The sequence below is a fragment of the Petaurus breviceps genome, unplaced genomic scaffold, assembly GCF_028583685.1.
Source record: "Petaurus breviceps papuanus isolate PSGF00001 unplaced genomic scaffold, PetGlider_PUasm1.0 207, whole genome shotgun sequence".
Taxonomy (NCBI): domain Eukaryota; kingdom Metazoa; phylum Chordata; class Mammalia; order Diprotodontia; family Petauridae; genus Petaurus; species Petaurus breviceps.
Genome location: NW_027185850.1, coordinates 8,340,401 through 8,356,028, shown reverse-complemented (window position 1 = coordinate 8,356,028; position 15,628 = coordinate 8,340,401). Strand labels below are relative to the sequence as shown.

The following is a 15,628-nucleotide window of genomic DNA, read 5'->3' as shown; positions in this document are numbered from 1 at the left end:
GCTGATGACACAGAGCTAGAAAGAAACCCTATTAAAAGTTGTTGACAGGCTAGAGTAGTGGGCACCATACTTTTTTTCACATACCCCTATCGGCAATTATTTTTCTGTTGAGTATGCTGGGGAGAGTGGAGGATTTGCTGCTTCTGAGAGTGTCCAGGTCAGGGTTAGGTTATAACTGCCCCTGGGGAGCCTTTGATGCAGTCAGGACAGTGGAGAGTAGAGTAATGGTGGGTTATAATGAATGAAGTGCAAGGGTGATTGTATCGAAAATGAGCCTCAGGATTGACTGTCCCTGTGGGAGAACACCCATCTCCTACCCTCCGATTGGCTGATCAGGTAGCCCTCAGCAACAAGCCATGGCTCCCTTGGGGTCATGTCAGGGCCCTCCCAGGTCACCTGCCACCCTCCTCCCCCCATTTTGGAGACCACCAGGCTAGAACACTGAGTCAGAGTTAAAAAGATGAAACACATTGGGGCGGCCAGGTAGCACAGCAAGTAAGAGCACCGGCTCCAGTGTTGGAATGACCTGGAGATCGAATCCCAGGCTCAGACACTTAGCACCCACCCAGAAACACCGGGCCATGTAACCTTGAGCAAGTTACTTAATTAACCCCAGTTGCTTAGGGGCGGCCAGGTGGCTCAGCGAGTAAGAGCACTGGCTCCAGTGTCGGGATGACCTGGATCAAATCCAGGCTCAGATACTCAGCACCACACCCAGGAATAACTGGCTGTGTAACCTTGAGCAAGTTACTTAACCCCGATTGTTTTAAAAAAATGAAAAAAGATGAAACACGAGAGATAAATATAAAGTCTTACAGTTGTAGTTAAAAACAGTGCAAGAGAGGGGTATGGCTAGTAATCAGTTCATATGAAAAAATTTCTTGGGCTTTCAAGTAGACTATAAGCTCATTATGAGTCAGCAACAGGGTATGGAACCCAAAAATCAAGAGATGGTACAGCGTGAAGCTGCACAAGAGGCGTCTCTCCCCCAAGGACTGAGGGGGGGTGAGAGTCCCATTGTCCTCTGCCCTGGTCAGAGAACATCTGGGAAGTTGCATCCAGTTCTAGACGCATGTTGTATGATGGGTATCGATCAGCTTGAAAGTGAAGGTGACCAAGACCGTGAAGGGCCTTGAGAGCCGGATCAACTGAAGGGTCATGGACTGGTTATTCAAGAGAATGGAGTTTGGGGGACATGAGAGCTGCATTCAGTCAAGTATCTGAAGGGGTATTCTGGGGAAGAGGGACTAGACGTTTTTGGCCTGGCACCAGTGGGCAGTGGGTGGAATTGCACAGGGAGATCTCGGCTCCATACAAGGAAGCATTTCCTAACAGTTTTAGCTCTCAAAAGTAGAATGAGTTACCCCCTGGATTTAATGGGTTCCCTCTCATTGGAAATCTTCAGCAGGTGGCTGCAGGGTCACGTGTCAGGGATGATGTGGTCCATCCACAAGCATTTTCTAAGCACCTACAATAGGACCACAAGAAAGGCAAAGACAATCCATGATCTCAAGAAGCTCATACTCTAAAGGGTTAGACAGTCAGGTGGCATGGCGGATAGAGCCCTGAGCCTGGAGTCAGGAGGGCCTGAATTCAAATGCAACCCCACACTCACTAGCCATGTGACCCTGGGCAAGTCACCTATACCTGTTTGTTTCAATTTCCTCAGCTGTAAAATGGAAATAATAGCACCTGCCTTGCAGGGTTGTTGTGGGGATCAGATGAGACAATATTAAAACGGGAACAAAGGCGCTTAGCATGGTGTAGGTGCGTAGCAGGCATTATACTGATGCTCATGGGTTTCCCTTCCTTAATGTGTAGAATGTCAGCCCTGAAGTCAAGAAGATACAGGCTTAGATCCTGCCTCTGACGCTCCAGGACGTCCCTGGGCAAGGCTTGGAATCAGAGCTTTTGAGCCTGAAGCGTCTGGAGCGGTCTCTGCTCCAGTCTTCCCATCTCACAGATGCAGAAACTGAGTCTTACTAAAGTTAAGTGACTTGCCCGGAGCTGCACAGTACTAAGTGACAGAAGCAGGTTTAGAACTCAGGTCTTCTGACTCTTTGGAATGAGCATTTTTACGACTATGCTCTGCTCCTTCTCTCTGGTGATCTGCTTTCCTGCCTGGAAAATGGGATTAATAATGTCTGTCGTCCCAATTCAAAGTTGTTGGGAGGCTTGAGTGAAATATTGCATAAATTAGATCCCCTACTGTGTTCATTTAAAAGGGCTATAGAAGGGGACTGTAGCCGTGTTTTTCCATTGTTATCAGTGTTTTCAAGGGCTCCATTAATTCCAATTCCCATTGCTCTTATACATTTTTCATTGTGTCTGGTTGAGAAATCCTCATAGACTGGGACTGACGCCTCAAGGTGCTTCTAGGATGTCGCTGGAGTGACATCGCCAGGCTTTGTAAATGATCGCATCTGTCATTTAAAAAACAAAACAAAACCAAACCTAGTCTTGTAAGCATCCTTGAGCATCATCACGTGTTTGTCGTTGCAGAGGTTTGCAAGAAGGGAGTCGTCACAGTGAGCCCTGCCCGGACGATTTTGTTTGGGTCCACGGTCAATCTCTCATGCTCTTTGAAGCCCAAAGAAGGCTGTTCGCGCACCTCTGATTTCCAAAAGTTAACCTTCTACCAAAATCGCATCCGGGTTAACTCCCTGAAGAGCCACTCACTCAGCATTCAAGTCTCCAATCTCCACCTGGGAACAACCGTGTTTGTGTGCAAGGTCTCATGTGGGGGCCATATGGAGAGTCAAGTGTGCGGGGCCGACATCTCCGTTGGCGGTAGGCAGACTTTTTTTGTCCTAATGCTTTCATGGACTTTTGGCTCTTCAGGTGGGATAAACAAAGATTGAAAAAAAAAAAAGATAAACGCATTTTTCATGCGTCCCAGTGCTGGGAAATCTATAATCTCAAGCCTGGCAGATAACATGCATAGATATAGAAATAGATATAGGTAACAAAGATCGAAAATAGCCAGATAACTGTTTTTCGTGTATCCCAATATTGGGAAGGCTGGGATTCGAGCCTGGCACATGCACATAGATATATGCACATAGGAAAATGTTCTTGGAGCCCAGGCTAAGCCCTTTTTCAAAGGGAAAGCCAATACATATAGGGGAATATAACTAGGGAAGGGGAAGTCACTGGGATGGGAGTGGAGTCAGGACAAGTGACCTCTGGTCCTGAAGCCTTGGAGGTCTCATTGGTGCATCTGGGGGCTTCGTGTCCCTAGCACAGTTCTCAGAGCACATCAGGCCCTTAGTAAATGCTTGTGTACTGACTGGGACAAGTTGTCTCTGTAAAGTGAGGATGGTACAACACAGCCTCTCTGGTCTCCTCCAGCTCTAAATCTACGATCAGATGAGCCGCTCTGCCTTATCTGCCATGGTGACCATTCTATGCCTTGGCTGTTTTTCTGCTGCTTTGGAGGCAGGGAAGGAGGCACAGAACCAGATTTTCATGATGTCAGGAGCTCTCAGGGAAGAAACCCCATTGGCTGGTGTGCATCAGCAGCTCCTCTGAAACTTCTGAGGGTCGTTGGGGTGGACTTGAGGCTCCTTCTTGGCGTCACGTGGCCAGAAGGGCTGGAGGCATGGCCTGGCCTGGTTTGCCTGACTCCCACATATGAAGCCACGTTGCACTTTTCCACCCTCTGGAATCACAGCCATCTTCCTGGTCCCACTCTGCCACCCAAGCAGTCATTGGGCGAGCACTCCTAGCTGTTTAAGGCTGGCGACTGGTGGCAAATTGATCAACAAGCATTTGTTAAGAGCTGGGGGCACAAAATTAAATAAATAAAATAAAAGGGCAAAAACCAGCTCTGCCCTCAGAGCTTAAATTCTAATAGAAAAGATGAGATGTACAGAAATAGGGACAGACAAGATACAGAGAGAGCAGATGGAAAGTGACCTTGGACAAGAAGGTGACAGCAGCTGAGGGAACTGGAAAAGCCCATCTTCAGGAGATGAGGCTTGAGCTGTCCTCCCCTTGCTCCCCTTCCTCCCTTTCCTCCCCTTCCCCCTCTTCCCCTCCTTCCTCCTCTTCCCTCTCCCTTGTTCTTAACTTTTTTTCTTTCTTTCGGGTGGGCCCAAGGTCACACAACTACTTCCCACTGAGAGAAAAAGGATAGGCCCGACCCTATATAACATGTGTGTGTAGCCACCCGAAGCACGTCTCCACATTGGCTGTGTCCAAACACACACAACTTGTTAGTCATATTCTGCCTCTGTCGGGAAGCACGCCTCACTGTCAGCACTGATGCTGCTGGGCATTGCCTGATCAGATTACTCAGTCTGTCCAAAGTTACTCAGCTTTGCCAGGCTGTTGGTCTTTCTATAAAGGGTTCTTCCAGTTCTGCTCCCTTCCCTCTGCATCAGGTCGTCCAAAGCTTCCCAGATTCATCGGAAACCATCCCCTTCATCATGTACGGCAAATGATGTTTACGTGCCATGATGTGCTGAAGCCATTCCCTAGTTGATGGGCGCTCCCTTAGCTTCTAATTCTTGCCACCACAAAAAAAAAAAAAAGCTATTTTTGGATCTGAGTTTAAAAGGGAGCCAAGGGTTCTTACCCACATGCTTGTCTGTATCCACACAACCATCTCCTACCTATCCTCCATTAGCGTTAACCATGTGGGCTGGCTCACTGGTGTAAGTCATGGGCTCCTGCAAGGAGAGGTAACCGTGGAGACGAATGATGCGTGTGTGTATGTGTGTGTGTCTGTGTCTGTGTGTGTCTGTGTGTGTGTCTGTGTCTGTGTGTGTCTGTGTCTGTCTGCATGTGTCTGTGTGTGTGTGTCTGTGTTTGTGTCTGTGTGTGTGTCTGTGTCTGTCTGTGTGTCTGTGTCTGTGTGTGTCTATGTGTGTCTGTGTCTGTGTATCAGCAATGCCATATTCACAATGCCTATGGAAATTACAGATATGCTGATATAATTATTCATCACAAAATACATCATGCTTGCCATATGGGGGAATAAGCTAGAAAATTTATTAAAATATCAAAAGACTGAGTCCCAAAAACAGAAAGTGAAAGCCATCAGAGTAGTTATGAAATTGGCACAGGTAGATAAAGTAGAAAGCGCCCACATTCTCAAGCCTTTAAAACAGAACAGGCTACCTCAGGCAAAGGTCCTCCTCTCCCCACTCACAGCAACCACCCAGCGTCCGGGAAGCGCGCTCCCAGCAGCTCCGGCCCCTGGCAGTCCTCAGCAGGAGTCCTTAGCAGAAATTCTGGCTGACTCAAAAAGGGCTTTGCGCTGCCGCTGCCGCTACCTCTGCTGCTGCTGCCTCCGTCACCGCCACCGCCAGCCACTGCAGGAACTCTAGCTTGGCTTCTGCTTCCTCTTGCTCCGCCCCTTCCTGCTACGTCAGCAAGTCCAATGGGGCATGGAAGATCTTTAAATCCCATAACCCTTACAGTCTCTGTGTGTGTATGTGTGTGTGTAACACCCAAGAGATGTTATAGGCTGTTACTCTGAACCGGGATAGTCGTTCAGGAAAAGTAATTTTCACAGTAATAGACAGCTGTTGAGCCTGCCTGCCTCAGTTTCTCTCCATTCCAATCCATCCTTCCTTCAGCCACCAAAGGGATTTTCCTAAAGCACAGATCCAATCATGTCACTCCCTTACCCAATAAACTCCTGTGGCTCCCTATCCCCTCTGGGATCCACTATAAACTCCTATTGGACATTCAGGGCCCTCTCTAACCTTGCCTCCTCCTGCCTTTCCAGCCTTCTTACACTCTACTCCCCATAGCATACTCTGGTCCAATGACCCTGGCCTCCTGGCTGGTTCACTAAGAAGACCCTCCTCTCAGCTCTGGGCATTCTCTCTGTCTGCACCCCGAGGTCCCCTCCAGGCCTGGGACTCCCTCCCTTCTCAATTCTAAATCCTGGTTTCCTTTAAGTCTCAAATCCCGTCTTGTACAGGAAGCTTCTCCCCACCCCTCTTAATACTAGCACTTTCCTATTAATTATTTCCAAATCATCCTGTCTATAGCTTGTTTGTAGGTATTTGTTTACAAGCTGTCTCTGGGTTAGACTGTGAGCTCCTTGAGGGCAGGGCTGTTTTTTGCCCATTTTTGTTTCCCCAGGGTTTAGCACCATGCCTGCCGAGTAGAGCTTTGACTGACAGGGAGCTTAACTTCTCTCAGTGCAGTAATGCCAGCCCCGTCCCTTGGTGGGGGAGCATGAAAGCTCTTCTTTCTGAATGACTCCTGGCCATGACATCATCAGTAAAGTGGAGTGTTCCATGGGCGTTCCAGGCCGCAGTGGGGTTCTGAGTGTTCTCACCACAAGTCTGAGTAACCCTGACACTTAGAGCTCTCAGGGGTAGCTGTCTGTCTGCAAGTCACTTCTCCCCTCCTTCCTATGACTGGGTGGTCCCTCTGTTTGAATTGTAATAACCAACTGATCCTTGCTCTTTCTGGGCTCAATGGAGGCTTAGTGGTCAGTTGGCCTTATCTCCCCTGTGGGAAAAGTCCATTAGGACTTTAATTAACCCACAGAAGAGGTCTTAGACCTTAGAGCTTTTCAAGGTAAGTTTATGTCTGGTGCCTCATTTACTCAAACCTGCTTTGTCTATTTGGAGTAAGGATCTTCCTACACAGCCTGACTGCCCCCTGGCCAGTGTCCTACACACGGGCTCTATCTCTGCCCAGCGGACCAGGGGTTCTTTGCCTTCTAAACCACAGACCCCTCTGGTTATCTGGTGAAGCCCATGGCTTCTTTCTCAGAAAGTGGTTTCTCAATGTGCGTGAGATAAAATACAGAGGATTAAGGTCACTCATAATAATGAAATATAAAAAACAAATTCACAGACCCAAAGTTAAGAATATTGAGCAGAATAATGAGGCTATCCGCGACATGCCGTAGCCTAGGAAGCCGCTTCCTGGAGACAGAATGCTGCATCTGGGGCAGGAGACCCCTGAATCATGGCTGGAGTGGGGGTGGGGGTTGTCACACTAGATGACTTCAAAGGTCCCTTCCAGGCCTAAGCTTATGCTCCTATAAATCCCCTGGGGGCTGATGGTCACTGTTCTCGTGCCCTGCTGGAGAGGGAAAAGGCATTCATTCTCGCAGCTCGCATCCATAGCTCGGGGCTTTGAAGAGCAGATCTGTAGCTGGGCCGTGGCTTCGTGCCCATCAAACCTGTCGCCACCATGAGAAAGGAAGCACCTGGCTGCTTTCCCAGTTTTCTTAGTGTGGGGTAGGGACTAAGTAACAGAATGATTTATACCCATGTTTGTGCCTCTAGTACAAGAGGGAGAAGTAAGGGGGCACGAGGGGACCTTGGCTGTCCTGGGGGTGAGAGACATAGGTGTCATCTCACCACCTTCACATTTGCCCAGGCCGGGCCTGAGTCTGGAATGTTCCCCCTCTGGGAATCCCTGCCCCCAGCCAAGCTCGGCTCGAGGGGTTTCCTATCTGTAAAATAAGCGTGTTGGACTCGGTGACCCTGGGGCCTCTCCATCAAGATTCAGGGTCACAGAGCAGAGACCTCAGGACAGCCCCTCACTGAATATCAGGGATGTCATGCGTCTGGCCTTTAGGTGCTTAATAACTGCATGTTATTGAACATTAGCTGAATAATGTCGACAAGGGCTTTGAGGGGCTAAAATGAGATAATAACTGGAAAGCCCTTAGCTGTGTGCCTGGCATTGTGTACTAAGTGCCATACAGATGTTTGTTGGCATTATTAATCGATGTTTGCCGCCATTTCAGTAAGACTCAGATGTTGCACTTAGTAACACTCCATTTTTCTTTGCCTTCTTTTTTTGTAAAGTCACTCCAGAGCAGCCCCAAAACCTCTCCTGCAGCCAGCTTGGGGAGCACGGGAGCGTGGTCTGTACCTGGGACAAAGGAAGAGACACCCACCTGTACACCGTGCACACCCTGCAGTGAGTGATGGAGCGCCCCCCGCCCCAGGCTCCCTTAGGCCGATTGTCTCATCACCAAGCAGATGGGGCTGTCCCTAGGGCTCTGGAATGTCCTTGTCCAGTCGGGGCTGTCCACTCCTCTCCCAGCTTAAGGAGGAATTTTGGACCTTGGCTCCTACAGAGGCAGCAACAGTAATCGCTAGCATTTATGTTTTGCTTATTTAAAGATTTCAAAGTACTTTACAAATATCAAATTAGTTTGATCCTCACAACTCGGGCGTAGATGCTATTATTTTTTTCAGCTTTTTTTTTAACACTTTTATTTAAAGTTTTGAGTTCCAAATTCTGTCCCTCCATCCCTTCTTCCCCCCCCCCCCTTAGGGGTAAGCAATCAGATATAGGTTATACATGTGTAATTATGTAAAGCATTTCCATATTAGTCATTCTGTACAAGAATACTTGAATAAAAGAAAAAAAAGAGAGTGAAAAATACCAAGCTTCAGTCTGTACTCTGTCAATGTCAGTTCTTTCTCTGGAGGTGAATAGCCTTTTTCATCATTAGTCTTGGATCATTGCATTGCTGAAAGTGAGCTCAGCTGTTCACAGTTCTCCATTGAGCAGTGTGGCTGCTAACATGGACAGTATTGTCCTGGTTCTGCTCACTTCACTTTGCATCAGTTCCTGTAGGTCTTTCCAGGTTTTTCTAAAATCATCCTACTTGTCATTTTTTATAGCATAATAAATAATATTCTGTTACAATCACATACCTCAGCTTGTTTAGCTATTCCCCAATTGATGGACATCCCCTTGATTTACAAATTGTATCCACCACAAAAATAAGTGTTTAAATATTTTTTTACAAATAGGTCCTTTTTCCTTTTTTGTATATCTTTGGGATATAGACCTAAGCTATTGTTATTCCCATTTTCACAGATAGGTAAACTGAGGCAGAGGTGAAGTGGCTTGCCACAGCTAGTAAGTTATCTGAGGCAGAATTTGAACTCAGATCTTCCTGACTCCATTTAACTGCCTCCAGATAAATCATTTCAACTATCCGAGCCTCAGTTCCTTCGTCTGTAAAATTAGAGGGTTGGATTGCATGATCTCAAAGGTTCTTTTTGATCCCAAATTATCTTGTTATCCCCTTACACCCTCTGAGTCTGTTTTCTCATCTGTAAAATGAGGTAGTAAAACTGACAATACTTCACTGGTTTGTTTTAAGGAAAGTGATTTGAAAACTTAAAGTTCTGGACTTTCATCCAGGAAGACACAGATCTAAATCCTGTCTTCAACACTTCCTAGCTGTAGGACCCTGGACATGTCACTTACCCTCTGTTTGCCTTAGTTTCCTCATCTGTAAAATGAGGAGGTGGCCTTTGAGAGCCCTTTCAGCTCCAGCCCTGTCATGGCAACTCAGACTCCACGGCCTAGTTTTCTCCATTTGTAAAATGTGGGGCTTAGACTGGGCTGTTCCTGAAGTCTTTCCAGCTCCAGACCTCTAGGAGCCTATGACCTTTAAGGGCCATGGCAGTGTAAACTGTGGTGGCAGTAGTAGAAGTAGGAGTGGTAGGAATGATACTTGTGGCATTAGTAGTGGTAGTAAAACAGGCAGGGATTGCAGAGATCACCTGGCCCATCCCCCTAAGTCTACAAATGAGGAAACTGAGTCACACAGGATCACCCAGCTAGGAAGTGTCTGAGAGGGGATTAGAAGCCAGTTTTCCCTACTCCTGCCTTGTCGCCCTACATCCTACAGGCACTGACATGTCTCTTCTTTGTAGGCTGACAGGGCCAAACAATTTAAATCTGGAGAAACAGTGTTCTCCGTGTCATGATGATTTGGATCTTGGACTAAGCCTGAGCCCGGCTTCTCCCGAAGCCAATTACACGGCCAAAGTTGTTGCTTCGAACAGCCTGGGGGATTCTTCTTCCTTCCCTTTGGTGTTCTCCTTCCTGGACATAGGTGGGTGTCTTGTCTGCCATCTTTGTGACTCCCTTGATGTTCTGCGTTGGCCCCTGGGAGTTCTCAGCTGTTCTCCCCTGTGCCTCCCAGATAAGCGCCCCAAGAGGAAAGGGAGACTTGTCTGGGGGCGAGGCTGGCTTCAGGCTATTTCATCTGCCTTTGCGCCAAGTAGGAGCTCAGTAATTTAACAACTATTTTTTGATGGATTGCTTTTTTCTGGGCTGTCTCCCTTGGACATGGAGGGCTTCCTGATTCATCTCTTGGAACCCCAGACTTTGTGAGACACTCCCCTCCTATGCAAAATACTGATGGGAAGCCTCATTGACCCCCCAACTCCCTAATACTCTCTCCTTCAAATGAACACGTCTATGCTTAAGTTTGGGTTGTCTCCCCCTAGCAGTGTGTCATCTTCTTGAGGGCAGATACAGCTTTGTTTTCACCAGTGACTAGCATCTAATACATGTCATCAATTCAATTCAAGAAGCTTTTATTCAGCATCCACTTTGTACCAGACACTGGACCAGGCATTAGTGCTGCAAAGACAAAGCTAAAATAGGCTGTGCCCTTGAAGACTTTATGTTCTACTGAGTGTTTTTTTGGATTATGTCAATAAAATGCCTGGATCTTAGGGTAGGAGAGGTGGCTATTGCATTTAGCACCTGAGAACATGTGCAGAATAAACTGGATTTCAGGAAATCGTTCTACTTTTCAGTGCATATATTCCTTAGTGACCCCCTACCCATCCCATCCTTTACATTTTATGCCACCTCTAAACTTCGTTCTTTCTCCTCTTCTTTCTATGTCTAGCCCTTCCCCCACCCAAGGTCCTGTGTTCATTGTTCTATGGCACCATCCCCTCTTTCTTTTCTTTTATTTTCTTTCCCTTTCCCTTTCTTTCTTTTCTCTCTCCTTCCCCCCCCCTCCTCTCTCTCTCTCCTCTCTCGTCTCTTCTGTGTTCTTTCCAGCCTGGAAAGTCATTTCCCCCACATGGTCTGTATTTCATTAAGTAAATGCCTCTAAGTTAAAAAAAAAAAAAGTCCAAACCAATGATATCACCAGTATAGGGAACTTCCAGTGTGGAAATCCCTCTGCCTATGAAAGATTAGCCTTTTAAAAAATTTAAGAGTCTTAGAGAATCTAGACAGAATTTCAATAACTTAACTAGGTTCAGACCTCCATTTTGTGTCTGAGAGAGGACTTGAACCCAAGCCTTTGAGAATCCAAGTTCTTTATCTGCTAAAGCAATGAAATTAGTGAATTAAATGAGATCTTCACCAGGGCTGGTGGTAGTCATTGTCTAATTGGTAAAAGTCAGGAGTGGGTTATGGGGGGGAATCCATCTAGCAACTCACGTCATCTCTCTTACCACAAATGGGACTTCACCAGATGAAGTTAATCGTGCTCGTGGGAAACAAGTTCCATAGTGTTGGTCATACCTGGGATAGCCCTGGTGTGATCCTGAGAGCTGCTGGCTGATTTCCTTTTCTGCTTGTGTCACTAGTGAAGCCTCTCCCTCCGAGTGACATCAGAGCTGACTTTCCCAATTTGTTGGCCAACTTTTGTACCTTGCAATGGCAGGACCAAGGGCCAGTGGTGCTGAATCGTCTCCAGTTCCGACCAGTCCATGGGAGCGCCTGGAACACGGTAATCTTTCCATAGTGGTGAGAAGAGGGTGGGAGAGGAGCCTGACTTTTCCTTTATTTGTGCATATTTGTGGTGGGAAAGAGGTTTGTCAGATATTTTCAGTATGACTACCTACCTCTCTGTCATTGCTATTCAGCCCTTCCCATCTGAAAATTAGGGGCCCTGAGCTGACCTAAAGGATATACATTTGAGTCATTCCTGAAAGTCCTGTGTGGTTCTGTCTCAGCAAATGTCAGAGACTTCAAGCAATGATATCAAGTGTCTTCCCTAAAGACCAAAATAATCATTCGCATATAATGATAATAATAATGTTTATATAGCTCTTTTAAAGTTTGCCAAGTGCTTTATAAATTTGATCTCATTTTATCCTTACAACCTCCCTTGGAAAGGAGATGCTTTTATTATCCCCTTTTTACAGATGAAGAAACAGGACCAGAAGCTTAAGGGACTTGCCTGACTAGTAAGTGTCAGTGGTAGGATTTGAACTTGGGTCCTTCTAATTCCAAACTCCAAGACTGCACTCCCTCTGCTCCTATATCAAAGGACATATTTGTAAAGCTTTAAGCCCAGGGCCTGGCACATAGTAGGAGCTTATCAAGTACTCCTTGAAGCAAAATGACTTAATGCTATTTTCTCCAAGGCCTCATCAATGTGACCTGATTAATGGTTTTTATCTCTGAAAACAAGTGAAATTTGTTACTTCAGCACAGGCCTCAGCTTTGTCTTTAAGCAAAGAGGATTGGCAGTTCAGTTCAATATATCAGGCTTTTATCCCCAAGCACCCTTCATAGCACATGGACAAAGGATTAGACGATCCTTGTCCTTAAGACACTTACATTCATTCTCTCAGGCGATTTTCCTAAACATGCCTTTGGTAATGTCACTGCCCTCATCAACAAACTGCAGTAGTTCCCTACTACTGCGCGTAGGGTGAAATGCAGACTCCGTCGTTAGGTAGTGACAGCCCTGTCCAATCTGGGTCCGAGCTACCTTTGGACCATTTATCACCTCTGTCGTAGCATTAACGGGATCCTCTTCCTTTCCTCGTCCACGACTTTCTGAGCCTTGGCACTGGCTTGTCCCCTAGGCCTAGAATGCTTTCCTTCCACACCTCTCTTCCAGTCTCTTGAGGAGGAAGCAGAGAACTGTGGAGATGAGTTGCGTCCTGCTGACGGTCACCCAACCAGCTAAGGGAAGGCATTGGAACCTGAAGCCGGATCTTTGAGAAGCCTTCTTTGACCCTCTCTTGCTGAGACAGTGCAGGGTCGGGATGTGTCACGAGTTGGAAGCTTCTGAAACCTGGTCAGGGAAGAGAGAAAGGATGAGTTGAAGATGTTAACATGGGAAAAAAGACAAGAGAGGCTTAGGAGGGTCTGAAACGAGATGGAAGGTGGGGAGAGAGACTCGTGAACAGCGGCCCCAAGCGGACTTTCTGCTTCCACTTTTCTCTGTTACTCCTCTTCAGACCTGCCCCACTTGGATCACACTGAACCACTGATCTGCATTCAAATCCTGGACAAGACCTTTGTTCTGAATCATGATTCCCCCCACCTGGAAGGTCTCCTACCAACACTCTGCCTCCTCTGGGAGAATCCTCCCAATCCCCTTAGTGGTGCTGGTGCTGGTTATAACTAGCATTTATAGAATGTGTTAAGGTCTGCAAAGCACTTTGAAGTTGCTGTCTTCCTTGATCCTCACCACAACCCTGAGAGGAAGGGCCTGTTATTGTCCCCATTTTACAGATGCGGAAACTGAGGCGGAGAGTGGTTAAATGGCTCTCCCAGGGTCACTGGTAAGTGTCTGAGGCTGTATTTGGATTCAGATCCGGATCTCTGTCTACTGCACTGACTTAGATGCCTCAGTGGTATCCCGCCCTTCTTGTGTTTTCCACATAGCACTCCACCAATGGACCAATCATGTATTGTATTATAGTATCATTATATGTGTTGTCATATCCCTTCACAAGATCTTAACCAAGGTGTGGGCAGGCATAGTTGTCTCAACTCTGTTCATCCTCTAGGGTTTAATAGGGTACTCTGCACATCATGTAAAGTGTCTCAAGTAAAGATTTTTCCATTCTTTGTACTCATGTTCCTGGCACTTAATTCAGTACATGGTATGCAGTAGGAACTTAATAAAGCTCGTCGATTGATAGATAGTTGGTGGTTAATGAGTGGCCATGCAAATGAATACTCAAAGCAAAGTGGACAGAAATCCAGATTAGCTGATATTGTGATTTCTTCTCATAGAATCAGAAATGGGAGGTAGCTTCAAAGACCATTGGGCTAACTTTATTTAACATTCATTGTTCTCATGTGAATTTTCTGTTTGTATTGTATTTCAAGGTTCATGTCACTAATTCTGGGGGAAGATATGATCTGTACAACCTGAAACCATTTACAGAATATGAGTTTCAGATTTCCTCCAAGCTACATTCAGTCAAAGGAAGGTGGAGTGACTGGAGCCAATTACTGCGGACCCAGACTCCAAAAGAAGGTATCACACACGCACAGATTCTCATTACTCTAAATTTGAGGAAAAAATTTACCTCTGCTTTTTACTAATGTCTTCTTGAAATAAAGTGTTTCCTGCAGTTATTTAAAACCCTTATTCTGAGAATGGACCTATAACGAGAGGGTGCATTGATACCTGCCCTCCAGGCAATGGAGAGTCATGGAGACTTGGAGTCTTGGACATCCAACAGCTTGAAACCCTCCCAACCAATTAGCTTGGGAAGTCAGGACTTTTGCCCTTGGTGCCCTTGTTTTCATTAGTTCTTAATCGTGGAAAACACTCAGATCAAAGGCTGGAGCGAAGGTGGTTTGGACTCTGTTGGTTTCACTGTTTCCCTCCCTCAGTCATCAGCAAAGAGACTCAGGCTTGACTGCAGGAAAGGGCCACCATGTTCAGCATGTTATAGGAACAATTTTGATCTTGTCATTTTGAAAAATTGTGTTCTTTTTTTCCCTCCCCTGTTTCTGGACTAATTCATCAAACATTTATTCTACCTTCCAAAATTTTAAATGTCTACACGGTAAGCTTGAATTGTTGTTATCATTTCCAATTCTTCATGACCCCATTTGGAGTTTTCTTGGCAGACTGGAGTGGTTTGCCAGTTTCTTCTCCAGTTCATTTTACAGATGAGGAAACTGAGGCAAACAGAATTAAGTGACTTGTCACACAGGGTCACACAGCTAGAAAGTTTCTGATACTGCATTTGAACTTAGGTTTTCCTGTCTCCAGGCCCAGCTCTCTATCCACTGTGCCACCTTAATTAATAAGCAGGATGATTATCATCATAACCATAAGAAGAAAGTATGTTGGGCGTGGAGGCCAGAGAGACTAAGTCTGAATCCTGTCTCTGATACCTAACAGTTGTACAACGCTGTGTAATTTGCAGTTTCATGGATTTTTATCTCATCTGATTCTCACGATAGGGGACATAAGGTAAGGAGTAAGAAGATGATTATCTCCAGATAAAGAACCTGAGGGTCAGGAAGCTTAACATCTCTGGAACTTACCCAACATCCCATAACAGCTAGGGATTCTCTAAGAGAATAGGTTACAGATCTGCCAGGTCTGAATAAGTGAAGGGAATTTCCACACTGGGAGTCATTCCTCCTCCTCCTCCCCCCCTTTCCATTCAAACAGTTCAGGCCAAAAAAAAATCAAATAATTTTATACTAATAAATAAAATAAAATACTAAAAATCAGGACTTGACTTTTCACATCCCATAACATGCTTAACAAGATACCTGTTTGATATGTGGGGCAGGTGGGGGGGGGAGGAGAAGACGACTCTTATTCTGAAGGCTTTCTGATATTCATGTAGAACAATGACTACTCCCCTGAAACCCCCTCCCCCAGCAGAGTCTTCTTGGCTGATGCCCAATGTTTTCATCTTCCTTTTTTCTGTGTCTGATCTTCTTGTGGGTTGTTTAAACACCCTGAGCTGTATTCTTAGCTCCTTGGTTCTTACCACTTACCGCTATTTCTGTCATCACTTCCTTTCTGAAATACTAATTGATGCAAGACCCAAAAGGTGTGATATTTCTCTCTCTCTGTCTCTCTCTGTCTTTCTCTTTCTGTCTCTCTCTCTCTCTCTCTCTGTCTCTCTCTCTGTCTCTGTCTCTCTCT

General features: G+C 46.0%; 1 protein-coding gene across 1 annotated transcript in view; it reads left to right on the top strand.

The window, feature by feature from the left end:
- LOC138164878 (interleukin-12 receptor subunit beta-2-like) overlaps positions 1-15,628 on the top strand; it is an 83,317-nt gene that overhangs the window by 19,715 nt on the left and 47,974 nt on the right. Inside the window, exons 3-7 of the mRNA XM_069092812.1 lie at positions 2,503-2,790; positions 7,791-7,905; positions 9,666-9,847; positions 11,349-11,491; positions 13,837-13,987. Of these exons, the coding sequence (XP_068948913.1) occupies positions 2,503-2,790; positions 7,791-7,905; positions 9,666-9,847; positions 11,349-11,491; positions 13,837-13,987 (879 nt within the window). The remainder of the gene's footprint in view (positions 1-2,502; positions 2,791-7,790; positions 7,906-9,665; positions 9,848-11,348; positions 11,492-13,836; positions 13,988-15,628) is intronic.